The sequence below is a fragment of the Peromyscus leucopus genome, chromosome 6 (genome assembly GCF_004664715.2).
Source record: "Peromyscus leucopus breed LL Stock chromosome 6, UCI_PerLeu_2.1, whole genome shotgun sequence".
Taxonomy (NCBI): Eukaryota; Metazoa; Chordata; class Mammalia; order Rodentia; family Cricetidae; genus Peromyscus; species Peromyscus leucopus.
The window spans coordinates 57,681,018-57,702,847 of record NC_051068.1 but is presented as its reverse complement, the minus strand read 5'-3'; the positions used below and the strand labels follow the sequence as shown (position 1 = coordinate 57,702,847).

The 21,830-nt window shown below is 35.9% G+C and overlaps 1 protein-coding gene across 3 annotated transcripts in view; it reads left to right on the top strand.

Annotated features, from left to right (window-relative positions):
• Nucleotides 1-21,830, top strand: part of Gria2 (glutamate ionotropic receptor AMPA type subunit 2) — a 131,349-nt gene that overhangs the window by 102,499 nt on the left and 7,020 nt on the right. For all 3 annotated transcript variants that reach the window (XM_028880125.2, XM_028880122.2, XM_028880121.2), the window contains exons 11-12: nt 178-548; nt 4,802-5,000. In XM_028880125.2, coding sequence (XP_028735958.1) covers nt 178-548; nt 4,802-5,000 — 570 coding nt within the window. The remainder of the gene's footprint in view (nt 1-177; nt 549-4,801; nt 5,001-21,830) is intronic.

Below are 21,830 nucleotides of genomic sequence, written 5' to 3'. Positions count from 1 at the left end.
ACTATTTGTCTATTATACTAGGTAAATAAATACATTACCCTTTTAAATATTCTTTAGCATCAGAGCCTTGATTGCTACCATTCTATAAGTTCCATCCCTTTCCATTCCAAGTTTTAATTATGTATCATTTCTAACCATAATTCTGGGTCCTGTTATTTTCCTTTCTTTCCTTTACAGAAAGCTGACATTGCAATTGCTCCATTAACTATCACCCTTGTGAGAGAAGAGGTGATTGACTTCTCCAAGCCCTTCATGAGTCTTGGAATCTCTATCATGATCAAGAAGCCTCAGAAGTCCAAACCAGGAGTCTTTTCCTTTCTTGATCCTTTAGCCTATGAGATCTGGATGTGCATTGTGTTTGCCTACATTGGGGTCAGTGTAGTTTTATTCCTGGTCAGCAGATTTAGCCCCTACGAGTGGCACACTGAGGAATTTGAAGATGGAAGAGAAACACAAAGTAGTGAATCAACTAATGAATTTGGGATTTTTAATAGTCTCTGGTTTTCCTTGGGTGCCTTTATGCAGCAAGGATGCGATATTTCGCCAAGGTTGGTCACTCACCTGTTTCAACTTTGTGCATTTTAGGTCTCAAGTGGATATTCATGGTGTTTATGAATTCACTATAAAGATGTCACCAGCTGCCAACTACTTGTCCAAGCAATTTAAGATGCTTAGAGGACAAATTTTTACCATTGGCGTAAGCCTGTGAAATACTTGAACAATGTTCTTTGAATGTTGATCATGTGTTTCCCTGGTGAAATTATATACACCATGAAGAGGCTATAAAATGCATAAGGTTCCTATCATTCCATGCCTGCTTGGAGGGGTACCGTGTTTTTGCTGCATATTCTCATTTTACAGTCATCTGTGTTGATCCACAGACCTGTATATGGGAAAATGGGCGATGTTAGCTATTTCCTACAGAGTCAACAATTTGTTAAACAACACTTCATCTGAACATACTTCATCTCTTTATTTTTTCTAACATCAATTCATGAAAATGGTGTGTGAGAGAGATTATTAAACTTTTTAAACCTTAGGCTTCTGTGAAAAAGGTTGATCATATATTTTTAAGTATCTAGAAATGCATATGGAAAACAAATGACTTGCTGCAAATGCCTGGACCATATTAAATGTACATACCCACACACCTCTTTCACATCAGGATATGACTATCTCACGCTAAAGTGCCTAATTGTCATATATCTGTCAGAAATCATCAATTGCTTTTGCTTATGTTACAACATGAATGAAAACTACTTGAGTCTCTTCAGACAAATAAATCCTGCTTCTGCTGGTGTAGTATCATTAACATTTAAAGCCAAGATGTTATTTGTCTTCTGGGGCAGTTCAATTTGAGCTGGAATAACCTCCTTTGATTCCAAAGATGATCTTTACTAGCCAAGGGAGTGACTTTTTATGATAATTCATTAAGATATTAGTTTTTGAGTACTTGGTGAATTACAAGCAATTAATTTCAAAATGAATATAAGCATCTCAAAAATGCATAGTTTTCTAAGTGCTCTACTATCTTCCACTGGCTGAGAAGAGGGAAATGCACCCTCAAGGCAGAAATTATTAAACACTTATTCTCTGATAGTCAGTAGCACCAATGGTAGTGCATTATAAAGTCACATTAAAAAGAAAAAAAGCTATATAGATCTTTAAAAAAGAAAAATCTTAGCTCCATGTTCACAGTGAATTCTATTTAGGCCTTCCATGAATTGTAAATATTCTATGTTTGCATGACATGCATAAAGGAGTATATAGTTCTAGGTACACAATTAAACTCTGACAACATGGAGAGAGGTCAGACTCTCATCTCAATATTTAGTTATCTGATTTAAGTTAAAAATAGGAAGATCTGTTTCTAAGAATAAGGAATAAAAAAATAACAAAACTGAGGAGTCAGAGGACACTCTGGTCCATAAAACCCTAGATTATTGGCTTAGCATTGGTAAAACCACTAAATTGTGGTACAATAATTCTAAGTAAAAGGCAGTTGTGCTTGGCTGGAACACATTGTGTTCTGTCTTTTGGGCAATCCGAAGTATGTGTGGGTTTATAATGAAGTAGACACTGTCCTGTGTTCCCAGAGATGGACCAGGTCTGGGAGCCTTCCCACCTCCCACTCACAGCATGGCCACACAGCTGCTTTGTCATCTAGTGTTTGCTAAGCACCAGAAAATCTTTTGCTTTTTTGGTTGGAATGGAAGGCACACTTATTCAGAACATCTCAGTGTCCACTGCGGCATTCAAACAATTTCTCTTTTTTATTACACTTGCTTCCAAAATAGGATGTTTTGTTCTGTGCTTTAATTTCATTCTTGAGTCTCACTATAGTTCATTCTTCATAACATTAATTTCTTAGTAAGAAACACAGGTTTTTTAGTTAGGGTATTTCCCTTGTTATTGATCTTTTTTTTTTTAATTTCAGAATATGTAGATATAATAAATATCATTAAAATGCAGTTGTTTTTCTGCTATGTTACATATGCACTTAAAACTGAACCTGAAACAGCATTGGTCAATATAATGATTGTTCTAAGAAAAGAATGAACTACACTACAATGTTTTAGAATGCAGCGATGGCCACTGCAAGGCAGGGCAGCAGAGTGGATTACTGTCTTAACAAAAGAGTTTAAAGTGAAAAGACCACTTTGCAACTCCTTTTAAGTTTTTGAGAATGCATCCATCAACCCTTTCCAAGTAAAATCTGCTATGGAGCTCCATTAAGAATGTTGAAAAGACACATTGGAATTATAGTCTAGAATGATTTACTGAGTTCAGTGACTGTAACTTGCCTGAAATTACAAAAAAAAAAAAAAAAAAGAAAAGAAAAAGAAAAAGAAGAAGAAAGAAAGAAAGAGAGAGAGAAAGTTTGGTGTCTCTTCATTATAAAATACTTTCTCAAAACATAGAAATTAGCAAAGTAATACGCCATAATGATTATTGTTATTCTTCAGCCTGCTTTGTTATATCCACAATATCTCTACATGTAAATCGTATGCCATTGAAACATCATGTGATGCATATTAAGACGAAATCAGTGTTTCTGCCTTCACATTCTTTAGCAAATGCAATAGAAAGTAAAACCTTTGTTTTTAATTGTGGCAACTTTCAATACAAATCAAAATCAAGTTTTCTCTTCTTAATAAAATTTCTCCAGAATTCTCAGAAAAATTAATCGTTGGTTTTAAAACAGTTAAAGATAAGTGATAAAAATCTAAAAATATGTTTTACAATTAATATAGTTAAAAGTAGTACTGAAATATTTACTCTCAATAATGTTTTTAAGTACGAGAATAAAATAAAAGTGATATGAACTAGTTTTTATTTTCTGACTAGAATAAAATGGCATATGAGCACAATTCTTAATCAAGTAGGAGATTGGTGCAGTGTCAAATGCATTTAAGAAAAATCAACCTTAGTGTTGAGGGATTCGAGCAAGCCACATTCTGAGTCTGCCCTTTCAGTTCAAGGTCTGTGTCCTTTAATTATTCTGCTTCATGGACAGATAGGATACATTGCAGTGTGGCTGTGTCCATATCAGGGTTTTCCAGAAGCAATGTTTATAAAATACTTGACTTAGATTCCACGTGAAAAATATTTAAACCTTCTCTTCCTATCATGTTAATTTAAATCTTTATATTTTATATTGACTTTAGCATGAAAGCTAAATTATATTCCTTCAGGTTTTCTTTTTAAGCAACTGATGGTCTAAACCTTTCAGTTTTTGGAATCATCTAGTCCCTTTGTATTAAGCAAGTGGTTTATTCTCCCCAAAATTATCCAAAATTTTATCTTGTCTCAGTTGTATCAAAGTCAATAGATTTGATTCTGCCCAAAAGTTGCCCAATTTTCATATTTTGACATTTTAGAAATACTGCTACCTCAAATAATTTAATTGTATGCAGAATCCCATAAAATCTTTTAAAATAACACCACAAATTCTATTGGTATTTACAAAATTGTATTTATCTCCTTCAATATTTCAAGTAAAATTTTGGAAATCTATTAAGCTTTTAAAAACATTATATGTATATATAGTCATACAAAACTGCTGTCTTTTTATACGTCACATTAGGGATTTATATCTTTTAAAATTTTAAATATCTAATTTGTTTTCTTTGAGTTTTCTTTCTCTCTTAAGCAGGATACACAAAGGAACAGGGTCAGAGCAGTCCACACCATGAAGGCATCTGATTTATATTCATTAAGAGTTATGTTTTACTTTTAGTATCATTTCATTTTTCCATTTCTCTCCTGTACTGTATCAAATACCTATATGTTTGCACACCCCAAAACCTAATGGAACTGAGCTTGTTTCTGGGGTGGGGGGTGGGCTGCATTAAAGGGAGAGTTTCTTTTATGTTTAAAGCTATATTTATGATACACAGTTTCTTAATTTTTGTTTTATTATGAACTTTGATGCTGTTCTTAAGCTCTCTTGTTTGTGTTTATATCATGAGTAGATGAAGTATTATGCATATTAGATGAACTACTTGTACATTTCTTGAAGTTGTTTTCTTGTAGAATTTTACACCATCAAGTACTTGAGTCTATAATTATGGGAGAATCCCAAGAATAGGTCTTTGGATACATCCTCAGATCTCAATCTCATTACTCTGTACTCCTTGACCAAAATGATTAGTAATTTCTAGTTTCACAAACTAAAAGATATATTGCAAGATATAATAAGGTGAATTTTTTGTAAATGGCTATTTGAAGATGAATGCTAACTTGTTTTATATTAGTTCATTCATTTCACTTTACGAATCCATTTCATACTTGTTATCAGATCCCTCTCTGGGCGCATTGTTGGAGGTGTGTGGTGGTTCTTTACCCTGATCATAATCTCCTCCTACACGGCTAACTTAGCTGCCTTCCTGACCGTAGAGAGGATGGTGTCTCCCATCGAAAGTGCTGAGGATCTGTCTAAGCAAACAGAAATTGCTTATGGAACATTAGACTCTGGCTCCACTAAAGAGTTTTTCAGGGTAAGTGATTCTGGTTTTTAGTCTCTGTGTTGTTGTTTTCTTTTTTTCTTTCTAAATTTAACACCTATAAATTATCCCCCCACTTTTTCCCATGGTCCATGAGAAAGTACCGTGTGGAAGGTGTCTCTAACTGTCCCCGTTTTAGCTCTTGGTCTGTCTCCATCTCAGACTTTCCTCCTATTCAACTATAGCTATGCCTCCACATTTTTTTTTTAATTGTTGGTTCCTCAGAAGAAATAATGTTGCTACACAATCTTAATTTTATAAAAATTGATAAACCTTCCTTGGGAACAAAATTGAAGCAAAATACAGTGCAGGGTATTACTGTTTTCTAGGGAAAGTGTGCTGCAGCTTTCTCTCATGTTGTATAAGTATGGCGACATCTATCATGCATATTTTGTCATGAAGAGAATCATGCTTGCATCCAGTATGTTATTTCAGAATTAAGAATCAGATTAGATTTTCGGTCGTAAATTCTGAATTTTCTGTGAAAATCTTTTATGGAAAAGTATTCAACTTTGTAACATTTACAGTAAGTAACACAACTATAATGAGTCTATTAGATGTAGGTTAACTTTTCTCTTTTAATCCACCATAAGATAAGGTTTGATGCTAGATTAAATTTCATTCATGTTTTCATTACATTTGCAAAAGAACTCATTATATTAATATATTTTCGCACAGCCAATATTTTTAAGTAAGGCAACAAATATGACATGGTTTGATAGCTAAAAAATATCTTTTCACACATCTCAGTGTGTTTGTGAGGTGATTGCCAATTTGCTTCAAGATTAGGACAAAGACTTTCAACATGCCAGGTGTCAGTGAGGTAGACTGTAATTTCTATACTCTCATCTTGCATTTCCTGAGGTCTCTTTTCCTGATATTTTCAGCTGGGACAAAGTTATGATGGGAAGAAATGTGCTTGGGAGCAGAACTGTAGCTACTGTACACAATAACCTGGATATGTGAAAAAGGAAAGGCAGTGATTTTATTAGCACCTCAATGATAATATAAAATAAGTTCTAGCAGAAACATCTGCTTTATTACAGACCTAAATCAGAAAGTGGTGGCACTGATTGCTATTTACTACAATTTAGCCTCATCTCTGAACATATAGATGAGAACAGATCCTTTGATATAGTGGTTCTCTGGCTTGACTATAATAATACTTTTAATACATTAAGCAGAAGACTGCACACTTACTAGTTAAAAATAAAGGTTTAAGAATTATAGTCCTAGGTTTGAAACCCGGGACTTATACAGGGACGCTTGGCTCAATCTGGGAGGAGGGGACTGGACCTGCCTGGACTGAGTCTATCAGGTCGATCTCAGTCCTCAGGGGTGGCCTTGATCTGGAGGTGGTGGGAATGGGGGGTGGGCTGGGGGGAAGGGGAGAGGGGCAGGAAGGGGGAGAACAAGGGAATCTGTGGCTGTTATGTAGAACTGAATAGTATTGTAAAATAAAATTAAAAAAAAAGAATTATAGTCCTTATTCAAGTATGTCTCGTTTTACTTATTTATAAACAGGTGATTGGGTCACTGCTGGAACTGCTTTGGGAAAAAGATTAAGAGTGTTGTTATAGGACTCTGGTTAGGGTCCAGTGGTTATCATGATTATAGAGTTATAAAATGAGGGCTCCCATGCATTTGGTCTCTTCTTCAAATGGGCATTTCTGTCTTTTTTTTTCCACCATGTTATGATACAGCTAAGGAGGTACTCACTATAAACAGGCCAGATGTTGCTGCTCATTCTTGGATTTTTAACCTCCAGAACTCTGACCAAATAAGCCTTTAAAAAGAAAATTTCTATTGCTAGTATATTTTGTTATGGTAACATCTGTCTCATGAATATACGTGGGCAATGGGTTTGTTTGCTTTGTATACATTGTTAAATCAATGGCCAGATAATTTGGGGAACTTGATGCCTTCTGGGAGCTAAAAGGGGTTCTTTACTGTTTTATCTTGTACACTCAGGCCTTTGGCTTCATTTCTGAGTGTCTGTGTTCTATTCTTGATCACATCCACATTTGATTATATGAAGTTATAGCATCAACTGTAATTGTGTGACTGAAATGTGAGCAGGTCCTTGCAGAGTCTCTTATTGCAGCTCTGGAAGGAACTTAAAATAACCTTGGCTGGATCTTGGTGTATACAGCATTGCAGAAGCTCTTCTTAGCTAGAGAAAGATGCTGTGTGATTGACCGTATTTATAGACTACTACTTATTGTGTTCCTGTCAGTAAAGGGAATATAAGATAAATACACCACCAAATAGAAAAGCACTAATGCTTTCATTGAAATACATGACATGTTTGTGATTTGAAATTTATCATTCTAAAAGGATCATCTCTCCAAGTAGAAGTTAGATTAAAGACTTGCTAGTCTACGATTAGTTTTTGACACACATGCCACTTGTATTAATATTTAAAAATGGAGTAATATGATATAATACTAAAAATTATTTCCTTCTGTGTCTGCTCCTGTGGTTTTTCCAGGATACTGTAACTTTTTGGCTGGAACTAAGGTATCTCATTCCTTCTCACATGCTTCAGTGTAAGGAAAATCGGTGATGGATCCCCTTTAAGCAAGGAACTCCAATCTACTGAGTGATGTGTGAAATGTACTGAGCAAAACAGTTAGTTTAGACATCTTAAAGGCAAAAATATTTGTTCTGTCTACATTTTCCCATGAATCCTCAGTCTATTAGCTGAGTGCAGTTGAAATTTTACACTGCTGGGAAAGAAAGAGGATTCAAGGGGAATGTGTACTTCTCATCCTGAGCTTATTGTTCACCATACATTGTGTCTATTCTCTTCAACCATATTTTAGCTCTGGGGATTTTGAATTTTCAAGTCAGGTATATTCTAGGCAAGCTTACATTTGGCAAATTGATTGCCATGATGGCCAGTCTACCAGCAAGAGGGAATAGAGGAAGTGGATTGAGATGTGCTCATGAGTTTTGTTCTCTGGCCACCTGATTTTTTTTTTTTTTTACTACCTGATCAAAGACCTGGTGAATTGTTCTAATATGACGTGATTTCATTGTGTTGCTAGCTTTTCCTTTTTTTATTATTTTAAAACTTGGAATTTTATTCATTCTACTAGAGCATCTATTAGTAACCATGACAGATGTCTGTTTTAGTGATAGCAAGATTTGAGTTCAGGTTTGGGGAAAACAATTTGAGAAGTAGAGACACCATCTAAACTAAATAACAGCTAAAAATGAATAAGACATAAGGACATTTAAGATGAATGTCCATTTCTGAATTCGAATTTGGATTTCTTACATATGAATCTAATTTTAATTATCAGTTTCATAAACTAACTTTGTTAATGTAAAAGTAACATTAAATTTCTAGTTTAGAGTGCTCTCTTTTGTACTATGGTGATATTAGCTGTTTCAATCAAAATCTAGAGTACTTTCAGAGTTCACATACATAATTTAATATTAAATTAGGTTTTGTTAATACTACTTTATTGAAGTTTGTTGAGTCCATAGCAGATTTTGAAGTGTTGCTTAAGCTCTAAATTTTCTAATTTAAAATGTATGTTTCTCCTCAAGGCTTATCAATAAATCAACATCAATATTTAGTTTCTGTTGCAAGAAAGGGAAAGTAGAATACAATCTTGTAAAATCTGAGATGTATAGGACTAGAATTGGCCTCTATATCTCTACAGCTTTCTCTCTGTGGACCTGCTGTGGAGTTGTTAATTGTACTTAATTAGAGTGTCACTGTAGCGTACTATAATTAGGAGGGAATTAGGATTTCAAATATAAACTACTATTTTTAGAGTTTCAATTTTGATAATTTCTCTTCATTAAAATAGGGCAGAACTTAGTTCTATAATTTTGTTTAGGAAATGATTTTTTTTTTTTATAGAACCTGTCTTTGTTACATTCCCACAGCAAGTTAGAATCTAGAGCAGGCAACAGCTTTTTCTGTGAGCCTACCACAGGTCTATCAGTCCACAAAGGACAATGACTGACTTTGAGAATGGGAGTGGGAGTTTCTTCCTGTATACTCTGAGTCCTTCTCACTGTAATCAGATTGTTTCTTCTAGTTGTCACCTCTGGGAGGATGTGGCACATGGTGTACTCCCTGACCAAGTGGTATGTGTTAGTGCTATTAGTGCCAGAAAAAAAAAGAAAGAAAGAAAAACATGCCAAATCAATGTCAAAGTAAAGATTCTTCCTCCCTTATGTAAGGAGCCTAAATTATTCTCATTTTCAAATACCAGAATTGTTCTGACCTTAATGCATTAAACTACAGTGTTGTTACTCAACATCATAGATATTTTGTAGTTAAGAAACAGGATAAATGATAACTACATAGTATTGATGCAATTGTTTCTCACTAGAATGAGCTAAATTTGAAATTTCCCTACATTTGTGTGTATGTGTGTGTGTGTGTGTGTGTGTGTGTGTGTGTGTTTCTATGTGTCTGTGAGTGTGTTCTTTTCACAATTCAGTAATCATGGCTACCAGTGAGTTACAATAGAGATTATCTTTTTTTTTTCCATTGTACACTTTCGGCTTCTTTGTCAAAAATTATATGTTCATAGGTGTGCGGGTTAATGTCAGTGTCTTCAATTCGATTCCATTGGTCCACATGTCGGCTTTTATGCAAATGCCAAGCTGTTTTTATTACTGTAGCTCTATAGTAGAGCTTGAAGTCAGGGATTGTGATGCCTCCAGAGGTTATTTTATTGTACAGGATTCTTTTGGCTATCCTGGGTTTTTTGTTTTTCCATATGAAGTTGAGTATTATTCTTTCCAGGTCTGTGAAGAATTGTGTTGGTATTTTGATGGGGATTGCATTGAATCTGTAGGTTGCCTTTGGTAAAATTGCCATTTTTACTATCTTGGTCCTACCTATCCATGAGCATGGGAGATCTTTCCATTTTCTGACATCTTTAATTTCTTTTATCAGGGACTTAAAGTTCTTATCATATAGGTCCTTCACTTGCTTGGTTACTGTTACCCCAAGGTATTTTATGTCATTTGTGGCTATTGTAAAGGGTGATGTATCTCTGATTTCCTTCTCAGCTTCTTTGTCCATTGTATATAGGAGGGCTAATGATTTTTTTGAATTGATCTTGTATCCTGCTATGTTGCTGAAGGTGTTTATAAGCTTTATCAATTCCTGGGTGGAATCCTTGGGGTCACTCAAGTATGCTATCATGTCATCTGCAAATAGGGAAAGCTTGACTTCTTCCTTTCCAATTTGTATCCCCTTAATCTCCTTATGTTGTCTTATTGCTCTGGCTAGAACTTCAAGTACTATATTGAATAAGTATGGGGAGAGTGGACAGCCTTGCCTCATTCCTGATTTTAGTGGAATTGCTTTGAGTTTCTCTCCATTTAATTTGATGTTGACTGTTGGCTTGCAGTAAATTGCCTTTATTATGTTTAGGTATGTTCCCTGTATTCCTGATTGCTCCAAGACTTTTATCATGAAGGGATGTTGGATTTTGTCAAATGCCTTTTCTTCATCTAGGGAGATGATCATGTGGTTTTGTTCTTTGAGTTTGTTTATATGGTGTATTACATTGACGGACTTTCGTATGTTGAACCACCCTTGCATCCCTGGGTTGAAGCCTACTTGATCATGGTGGGTAATTGTTCTGATGTCTTCTTGGAGTCTGTTTACCAATATTTTATTGAGTATTTTTGCATCAATGTTCATGAGGGAGATCGGTCTGTAGTTCTTCCTTTGTTGGATCCTTGTTTGGTTTAGGAATCAGGGTAATTGTAGCATCATAGAAGGAGTTTGGTAATGTTCTTTCTGTTTCTATTATGTGGAACAATTTAGAGAGTATTGGTATTAACTCTTCTTTGAAGATCTGGTAGAATTCTGCACTGAAACCATCTGGTCCTGGGCTTTTTTAGTTGGGAGACTTTTAATGACTGTTTCTATTTCCTTAGGCATTATTGTACTATTTAAATAGTTTATCTGGTCTTGATTTAACTTAGGTATGTGGTACCTAACCAGAAAATTGTCCATTTCTTTTAGGTTTTCCAGTTTTGTGGAGTAGAGGTTTTTGAAATATGACCTGATACTTCTCTGGATTTCCTCAGTGTCTGTTGTTATGTCCCCCTTTTCATTTCTGATTTTGTTGATTTGGATTCTCACTCTCTGTCTTTTGGTTAGTTTGGATAAAGGCTTGTCTATCTTGTTGATTTTCTCAAAGAACCAACTCTTTGTTTCATTAATTTTTGTATTATTCTCTTAGTTTCTATTGTATTTATTTCACCTCTCACTTTGATAATTTCCTGGCATCTATTCTTCCTGGGAGACTTTGCTTCTTCTTGTTCTAGAGCTTTCAGGTGTGCTGTTAAGTCACTAGTGTGAGATTTCTCCAACTTCTTTATGTGGGCATTTAGTGCTATTAATTTCCCTCTTAGCACTGCTTTCATAGTGTCCCATAAGTTTGGGTATGTGTTGTCATCATTTTTGTTGATCTCTAGGAAGTCTTTAATTTCTTTCTTTATTTCTTCCTTAACCCATTGGTGATTCAGTTGAGCATTATTCAGTTTCTATGAGATTGTAGGTTTTCTGTAGTTTTTGTTGTTGTTGAAATCTAACTTTAAACCATGGTGGTCTGATAGAACACAGGAGGTTATTCCAGTTGTTTTGTATCTATTGAGATTTGCTTTGTGGCCAAGTATGTGGTCGATTTTAGAGAAAGTACCATGGGGTGCTGAGAAGAAGATATATTCTTTTTTTGTTAGGATGGAATATTCTGTAGATATCTATTAGGTCCAATTGGGTCATGACATCGGTTAAGTCCTTTATTTCTCTGTTAAGTTTCAATTTGGAAGATCTGTCCAGTGGTGAAAGTGGGGTGTTGAGATCTCCCACTATTAATGTGTGGAGTTTTATATGTGGCTTAAGCTTTAGTAATGTATCTTTTACATATGTGGGTGCCCTTGTGTTTGGGGCATAAATATTGAGAATTGAAACTTCATCTTGGTGGATCTTTCCTGTGATGAGTATGTAATGCCCTTCTTGATCTCTTTTGATTGATTTTAGTTTGAAGTCTATTTTGTTGGATATCAGGATAGCTACCCCCGCTTGTTTCTTAAGACCATTTGATTGGAAAGTCTTTTCCCAGCCTTTTATTCTTAGGTAGTGTCTGTCTTTGAATTTGAGATGTGTTTCTTGTATGCAGCAGAAAGATGGGTCCTGCTTTCATATCCATTCTGTAAGCCTATGTCTTTTTATAGGTGAATTAAGTCCGTTGATATTACGGGATATTAATGACCAGTGATTGTTCATCCCTGTTATTTTTAGTGGTAGTGTGTGTGTACTTCTCTTCTTTGGGGTTTACTGCTGTGGCTTTATCTATTGCCTGTGTTTTCAAGGGTGTATCTGACTTCCTTCAGTTGGAATTGTTCTTCTAGTGCTTTCTGTAGGACTGGGTTTGTGGATAAGTATTGTTTAAATCTGGCTTTGTCTTGGAATGTCTTGCTCATTCTGTCTGATGATTGAAAGTTTTGCCAGGTATATTAGTCTGGGCTGACATCCATGGTCTCTTAGTGTGTGCATTACATCTGTCCAGGTCCTTCTGGCTTTCAAAGTCTCCATTGAGAAATCGGGTGTTATTCTGATGGGTTTGCCTTTATAAGTCACTCGGCCTTTTTCCTTTGCTGCTCTTAATATTTTTTTTTTATTCTGTACATTTAGTTGTTTAATTATTATGTGGTGAGGGGACTTTATTTGGGGGTCTAGTCTGTTTGGTGTTCTATAGGCTTCTTGTATCTTCATAAGCATTTCCTTCTTTAAGTTGGGAAAGCTTTCTTCTATGATTTTGTTGAATATATTTTCTGTGCCTTTGAGTTGGTATTCTTCACCTTCTTCTATCCCTATAATTCGTAGGTTTGGTCTTTTCATGGTGTCCCAAATTTCTTGGACATTTTGGTTCATGACTTTGGTGGCTTTAGTGTTTTCTTTGACTGATGAAACTGTTTCTTCTACTGTATCTTCAATGCCAGAGATCCTCTCTTCCCTCTCTTGCATTCTGTTGGTTATACTTGCATCTGAAGTTCCTGATCTTTTACTCAGATTTTCTATTTCCAGCATTCCCTCTGTTTGTGTCTTCTTCATTTTTTTCTATTCCCATTTCAGGTCTTGGACTGTTTCCTTTATTTGTTTCATTGCTTTTTCATGATTTTCTTTCAGTACTTTATTGTTTTCTTCTAGGACTTTACTCTTTTCTTCCAGGACTTTATTGTTTTCTTCCAGGACTTTATTGTTTTCTTCTAATTTGTTTGCCCTTTCCTCTAGTTGTTTAAGCGTTCTTCTTAATTTTTTGTCTTTTCCTCTACACAAGCCTCTACCTTCTTCATGATGTTATTCATAAGCCTGTTTTCTTCTGCTTCTTCCAATTTTTGATGTTCAGGTCTAGATGTTGGAGGCGGGCTAGGTTCTGGTGATGCTGTGTTGCTCTTCATTTTGTTGTATGTACTTCTGCCTTGACATCTGCCCATCTCCTTGTGGTTCGTTCTTGGTCTTATCAGCGCACTTGGTTCAGAGAGAGCTGACAAATTCAGGAAGTCTCTCACTCTCTAGTCCAAATGGGAGCTCTCTTGTCCAAATGGGAACTCCGGGGCAGGATGGATGCTCTTATCTGGACGGGAAGTCTGGGGCAGGATGGGAGCTTTTGTCCAGACAGGAAGTCCAGGGTAGGATGGGCGCTCTTGTCCAGAAGGGAAGTCCGGGGGGCAGGATGGGCAGGATGTGTGCTCTTGTCCAGAAGGGAAGTTCAGGTGAGGATGGGAGCTCTTGTCCAGAAGGGAAATCCAGGGCAGGATGGGAGCCCTCTCTGGTCCAGAAGGGAAGTCCCAGGCAGGATGGGAGCTGGGAGCTGGTCTCTAAGTCCCAGGAAGTGGTTGGGGTTTCGGGCAGATGGGCGTGGGGGCAGGGCATGGTGATTGCAGGGGCTGCCGGGGGGCTTGGAGAAGGGGATCCTTCCCGGTGGAACTAGAAGGGTACCTGCCCGGTGGCCAGAACCTGGGGCCAAGTTGGGCAGGTCTTCCCCGGAGTGGCTGGTGCCCAGGGATGGGGTCCGGGCTCAACAGAGATTATCTTTAAGGCCAAAATGTTTTGTCACTATGTGTGTGACATTGAATGCATTTGTTTTGTTTATATTTACATAAAATTGACTGGACTTGGGAAGTATATGTCTTTAATCTTATATATTTGGGAAAGGGAAAGAGAAGGGTTACATATTTGAGGTGTACCTTGACTACAGAATGAATTCAAAACCAAGACAGGATTAGGAAGAACAGGATTCAAAATAAAAGTGCACAATAGGGCTCACCCCTTAGGGGTGTAATTCCGAAGCAGAAGCAGAGCTCTTGCCCAGCTCACACAAGGTTAACAGCCCTGATCCAATCAAGTATGCAAGTATGATCACAAATAAATGTGTTCTAGTCATTACAGGCCTGCTTACTTACTGACTAGTAAGTACTGTTTCAATAATGTTACAATTTTTACATTTGCTGCTTGCAAGTAGCAAAGACACACTATAATTTCTTCATTCCTATGACATACATAATAGAGATTTCACTAGTTTGTAAACCCTCCTATTTTTCCTATGTTTTTCAATTCTGCCAATGATTTCTGTGCTAGAGTTACAAAGATCACTAATGTCTGTAGAGGCAGAAATAAGTATCTCTTGATTTTAGCATATCAGCTGTACATACATAGAGCTTTCAAATAATTTGGAAATTGAGTGTAGCCATATATTGCTACAATATATATTTCTATATATGTAGGATGTTACTCATACTAGAAGAGATCCTTTGTAGTCCTTCACACATGTTTAAATATGTAAATAGCTTCTAAAATTGCAAGCATTAAATAAATGCTGAATGTCAATACATAGCAATAAACAGTACAGTGAACATGGCAAAGATATTCATGCATGGTTAGTCATACCTATTAAGATTTTGCTTCCTTCATGTTATGGAGATTGATTACAACAGGACAATCTGCCCAACTGCCAACTCCGGCATACCTGTACCTTCTCTAGATGACCCATTACAAGGTCAAATCATTTCCTCCTGGTTGGCAGATTTTCTTTCTCTGTCATTTTAATTTTCTCACCACCCCACAGAACATCTGAGGAAGGATTTTACTCATCTGAAGGCTTTAAGGACATAGCAGCCTGGAACAAGTCTGCACTGCTGTCTCTGTTCAGCTCAACCTGGCTGGAACACTGCAGAAAAGGTCAAAATTCAGGAGGCTTTAGCATTGGTTCCCTTAAAAGTAATTGCCCTGCTTAGGGACCAGTTGACTCATGCAATGATCCTCAGATTTCTTAGGAAGAGAAGGCTAAAGAAGTGAACAGGAGGCTATCTTAAGTCATGTGATTTCAGCAGTCCAAGTACTGAGAAGGGTCTATATTTTATTACTGAAATATGATTATTGAGCAAACTAGTAGCTTTTTCCAGGATACATGGATTATCTTTGTCCCACAGCCATTTTCCATGAATGTCATTGTTCTCCGAGTGTCCAGCTGGGTCATTTAGAAACTGCCCCCTGCTACACCGGCTGAGTGCTCCGTGATCAGACCACACAGGAAGTTTTTACTTAGGGACCATACACAAGCATACACATCATACAAGAAGCATTGGTTTTCACAACAGCAAATGCTGACGCCAATCTCTCAGTACAAGTTACAATGCTGACATAATTCAAGGATGCTCCCATTTTATAATGCTTAAACATCCTAGTTTATGTGCTTCAGAAGGAAGATGTGTATCATAAAACAATGCACAAGTATCTTAGATGATTTCTGGTTTGGTATATTTTATTGCCTTGTTTATAAAAGAATCACCTCTCTCTCTCTGTTTATACTAGATCTTTTTTCACACCAGTTGCCATGACAATAAACATGTCTGAGGGCTGTGAGCAGAGAAAAAATAGAATTGTGACATCTTTTTGATTTATCAGAATAAAATATAAACTTTGTTTCTAAAATTCAGAATCTTTTCAATTATAATTTTAGTATTTGAAGGAAGATATGACACTGAAGTAATTTATCATTCACATTTCTGCACAGTTTTGTTCAAAATCTTATTAAGTGTTCATCCAAAGCACATCCTCTTGTAAAGGTCGCTCCTCATTTTTATAGAGTAATACAAACTTTAAAAATAAATGGAAATGGAAGAAATAAAATGCCATAAAATGAAATTAAAACAAAACTCTAGGCAGGCACAAATATTTAAGCTTATCAAAATTAGGTAATTTAATCATGAAAGAGATTTCCATTTTGTATTTTTTTACATGACTAGCATATGATAAAAATAAATATAAAATACATGAAATTGTCTTTTCTTAAGAGTTTAGGTATCCTATATAATTTTTATACAAAAAAATTTTAGTTGTTTAATTTTGGTTTTCTGAAACAGTATCTTTACTGTCCATCCCAGTCTGGCCTTGAACTTTGAAATTATCTTTTCCTTTGGGGCACAGGTACCCCCCAACAAAAAAAAATGAGTAAGTCATCATCCTCAGCTTCAAGACTTTTCTTTACCAGAAATTCATTATTGATATGACATAAAAAAAAGAAAGTGGAATTTTGTGGTGATATATCGTGTACCCCAATAAAGCCTACCTGGGGATCAGAGGACAAATCCACCAACTAAATTAGACATAGAGGTCAGGCAGTGGTGGCACACTCATCTTTAATCCTATCACTAGGGAGGCAGAGATCTGTTTGGATCTCTGTGAGTTCAAGGCCACACTGGACTACATGAGAGAAACAGAACCAGGCAGTGGTGACACACGCCTTTAGTCCCAGGAAGTAATATGGCAGGACACAGAAAGGTATCTAAGGTGTTAGGAAACAGGAACTCACTTTCTTGAGGATGTGGATTTCATAGAGGTGAGATAGTGGCTGTCTGTTCTGCTTCTCTGATCTTTCAGCTTTCATCCCAATATCTGGCTCTGGGTTTTTTTATTATAAGACCTTTTAAGATTTGTGTGACATCATTTAGCTAAGTAATTTAGGTGGAAGATGATGCTTAAGGATGAAATATCCTTGGTCATTTTGTCAGGAAGACTTAGATTGCTGCCTTTAGGACCTTATCCCCAAATACAGATATCCTTTCTAAGTGAGGCAGGTAGAGTGATGATAATGGGCAAGAAAAAGCAGCTGCAGTCTAAGTTAGTAAGGGACTCGTTTCTGTATGCTGTCTGAATTCAAAACCGGTTGTCTTTTTACATTTTTCCTGTGTTCCAAATGTCTTTATGCATTTATTTAATAGACTGTAGAGATGGCTGAGTTGGAAAATTACTTGCCAAATAAGCACAAGAGCTTGAATAAGTATCTTTTTACCTGATCTCTAGCACTCAGGTAAAAAGGCAGGCATGGGGAAGTACACCTATGATCCCAGTGTTGGGAGGAAAAGACAGGGAGCCTCAGAAATCCCCTGGCCAGCTACTCTTGAGGACTCTGTGAGGTCCAGGGTCAGTGAGAGACCCTGTCTCAAGAACTAACATAGAGACTGATAGAAGAAGACCCCTGAGGTCAATCTCTGACCTCCCCATGTGAAGCATGCCAGTGTAGTACTACACACCCATGCAGATGTACACACACACTCACTAGACTCAGTCCCGTTTGTTTTTTATTCCAAAATCACAAGTTCTTAAGATTTTCTCTGATTTGGAAGCCCCAGAATATTGAAGCAGTACACTGCAGTCTATGAGTGAGATGAGTCAAGACATTTGCTAAATAAAAGTGGCTGGATACACGAGACAATACAATCTAGTAGTGTGCTTGTTTCCTGAAAACAGCCAGGAGATGTTAAAGTTGGCTTGTTTATCACACAAATGAACCTCGAAGATTTTAAATTAAAGCACAAGTCAACAACCATTCTTCTTCCATAATTGTATGTTCCTTTCCATTGTTATAACACACACATGTTCATATATTCACACACACACCGAGACACACATTTGCAGTGTCCTATTGATATAAATGAGTTGTGTTTGGTCAACGTTCTTAACTACAGTGTCTCTTAGGTCAGTTCTCAGTCTACAGAAAATTACCCTCTGCTGCATGATGATCTTGATGGCTTTCCCATCTCAAGACAAAGAGGTTGATTTACAAACAAGCTCCATAGTTCTCTTCATATCAGAAAAGCTATGACATTTATTGAGTTCATCTTCCAAACTATTGTTGAAAAGGATTTATGAAACTCTCTGCTTGTCTTCATAAACAATTCCATTTGCTACAGGTTTTACTGTTTTATCTAAACTATAAATTTATAGTTTAGAAAATTATAAGATTAAAATTTTACGCACAAATATTACCATTAACTACTCCTCATTCTGACTGAGATAATATAATTTCTTGGGCTTGCAATGTACCTTAGTGATTTTTTTCTTGATCCCTAGCACTGATTAATAACATATAACGCATATGTGTATTATGTATCTATGATATGTATATATAATACACGTCTATTTAAGTGGACTTTCTATAATTTTATAGGAATATTCCCAGGACTTTTTGTTGTGGGAAAATGTTGTCAACCTAAATCCTATGCTTGAGCATTTTTATGGTTTTGTATGTGTTTATATTTATTAAGGATTTAGGTATCAACCATCTCATTCTGGATTCTGCTATGGACTAACAAACTGCCAACTTAGGAAAAGCACTTAATTTTTCTGAGTCTTGCTCCTAGTAGAATATAGCATGTGTTTATGCTAGTACTAATCATTTAAAAACAATTTGAAAATTGTGGTTACTTAAAGTGTCACATTAATCTTATTGGAAATTTACAGACCTGATCAACAGAGGGAAACCATGCCTGTTATTGAAAACCCGTTTCACTACCTAGGGCTTGTGTAATCATGGATCTTAGTGGAGAACCTACAACCACAACTTTAGTAAGCCAGCACTGTCTCTAACTACACTCTAAATAATTGTCCTTATATCCACAGATAAACATAGTTCTTACCCCTTGGCAAGAAATCTTCTATTTGCAGTAAACAGAGACCATTACAGAAAATCACAATTAATAAAAAATACAGAGTTAGGTGCCAAATCCTAACTGATCTATCTACAAACCAACCCAGGCAACTAAGACTCAGAGATTTTTACAGAAGATGGGAAGGAAAGACAGGAAGAGCCAGAAGAACAGGCAGTTTGCTCCTAAGACTGAGAAATATCAGAAGCCACACCCATGGAGTCTCACCAACATGGCAGGCTGCCTAAACATAATTTGAACAAGAATGACACAAAGAGACATTATCATTTGGAAAGTGGAAGGTTCATGAGGACTCAGTCATAGACAAAGAATTGTAGGTAACTACAGATTGCTGATATTTGGAATAGTAGTATTCCACAGGGGAGAGTATTTTAATTAGTTATGCAATATCAGGTCAGTCCTGAAAACATGGACATGTAAGTAACATTATGCAGACAACACAGGTTGTATTTATGTATTTAAGATATGTGTGTGTGTGTGTGTGTGTGTGTGTGTGAATAAAAGAGGCTATAAATTTGAAAGAGGGCAGAGGAGCATACACAGGAAGGTTTAGAGAGAAAAAAGGGAAAGGAAATGACATTATTGTATTATAATCTCAAAAAATTAAAATTAAAAAAGAAAATTGTTATGAAAACAAATAAAATTAACCTCAGTTAACCTAAGCGAGCTTGTAGATCTAGAATTGAGATGAAGAAGTGTCAGATACACTGACTCCCTCAATGATTGGAGATGCACCGACTTTCTGATGACTGGAGATGATGAAGACAGCTGCTAAAATGTTCAGTGGAAAAAACTGTGTCAATATACTTATTTTCTATATTGCATTTTAATGCTTTAAACCTTAGAAATAATGCATTCATATTTTGGAAAAAGCTCTTCAATCTAGTATGGAAAAGGAAAGTTTTATGAGTGAAATGGAACATTTAGGCTTTCACAAAGGGAATCAACATTTATAAAGCATTTTAAATTTAATGCTTTAATGCACCTCAGATATTTTCTCAGAATAATTGACCAATTCAATGAATAAATAGATAAAATATTTGTGCAATTTTATTTTGAAACCCTTTTCATCAGTGTATAATTTGTTCCAAATGTTTAAACATCACATTTTTGTGAGAACTCACATTAGAGAAGACTTGGAGTTGATTAAGACTGTCAATGTAACTAAAATCAAACAGTGAAATATTTCAGTAGAGGCTAATAAAAAGGCAGGAAAAAGGATAAATGATAAACAAGTCAATCAGTTTCCAATAGCAAGCAGAAATTAGTTTTCCTTACCAAATCCCCACCTAGTCAATGAATTACCATTTTTAAGGAATCTGATCTGTATGAGATGCTGTGATTATCATTAAGTTAAAACTTTCCAGTTGAGTTCCCAGAGGAAGATTCCTGTAGCCGTACACCATAACAAAGAGGAAGTCTGGCTGACAAGAGAATGCTTCTGAATCTGTGATCTCAAAAGGGAATATTGTCAGTAATAGAAACATGTTTGCATGATTTAGGAAAAAAATATTAGCTAATAAAAACAGTAATTGAGGAAATAATGTTGATATATTTTATGGAGGAACACCTGAAACTTCTCATCCCATAGACCACTTAACAGCAATGGCAACAAACCTGTCCTACTGAGGCAGTGGCAACGTAGAGTTATTAATCTCAGAGACAAAGACTGCTCTTACTCTGATTGTACTTGCCATTAGATTTTTCACAAAACCAAACTATGTTCCTATGTGACACTGCTTGGAATCCTGGGATGGCATCTTTGGCAATTCTGTAAGACTGTCTTACAGTATTTTTGAAGAACTGACTTCACCTTACTTTTGTCAACTTTAGGTTAGAATGTGAAAGTTCCATGGCATAATAAGAATGCTCAAATCTCATGACTGTTAAAATAAGTTTATTATTTGAATTGTGGATCCTGTGCCTTCTATTAATACATTAGAATAACAAAAAGGAGTGTTCAAAGTCACCTTATTAAAGAGGATTAAGGTCATTTGTGAGAACTGTGCAAAGAAAAATATGTAAAATTGTTTGACCTTTCAGACCATGAGCAGCTGGTTTTAGCTTTGTATGGAAAGTATTAAATGTCTCCTTTGAAGACTGCCTTTGTTTTATAATCTACTAATTTTTATGAAATGTATTCATTCAATAACACTATTTTTCTTCTTTTTTATCTGTCATTGGAATAGCTTAATCTTGAGACAAAGAGTACTATGATGTTCAATATTCAAATGAAAAATTACTGTTTATTTTAGAAATACTTTAAATGGTCAATAAATATTTCTTTAAAAATGTTATTTTTTAGAAAGATATCAATCAGTTAGTGTCTGTATTGGTCATGCTTCACTAGAAGAACAGAACCAGTAGAATTAAAATACATTAAAGTGCAATTAATAAGCCTGGCTTACACGCCATAGTCTGGTTACTGCAAAAAAAAAAAAAAAAAAAAAAAAAAAAAAAAAAAAAAAAAAATGTTTTCTCATACTGGAGAAGCTAAGACCCTAGGGGATTCTCAACTCACAAAACTAGACGTATCTCCAGTCTCATCCTGACTTTGAAAACTTAGAAGACTCATAGGGAGCCATTCATCTTAGTCATCATTTGAAGCCCAAAGAAGCTAGGCTCTGATATCAGCAGAAGAATAGAGTATCAGGGAAAGCTACCTCCCAGAGGAAGGATGGGGATAAAGATGTAGTCACCTGCCAGACATGAAAGCAATGAGACAGAAAAGAATAACACTTTTTTTTTTTTTTTTTGACCTAGTGGTGTTTTGAATGGCAAAGGTCCCATTGGCTCATGTACCTGAATACTTCTCCAGTTGGT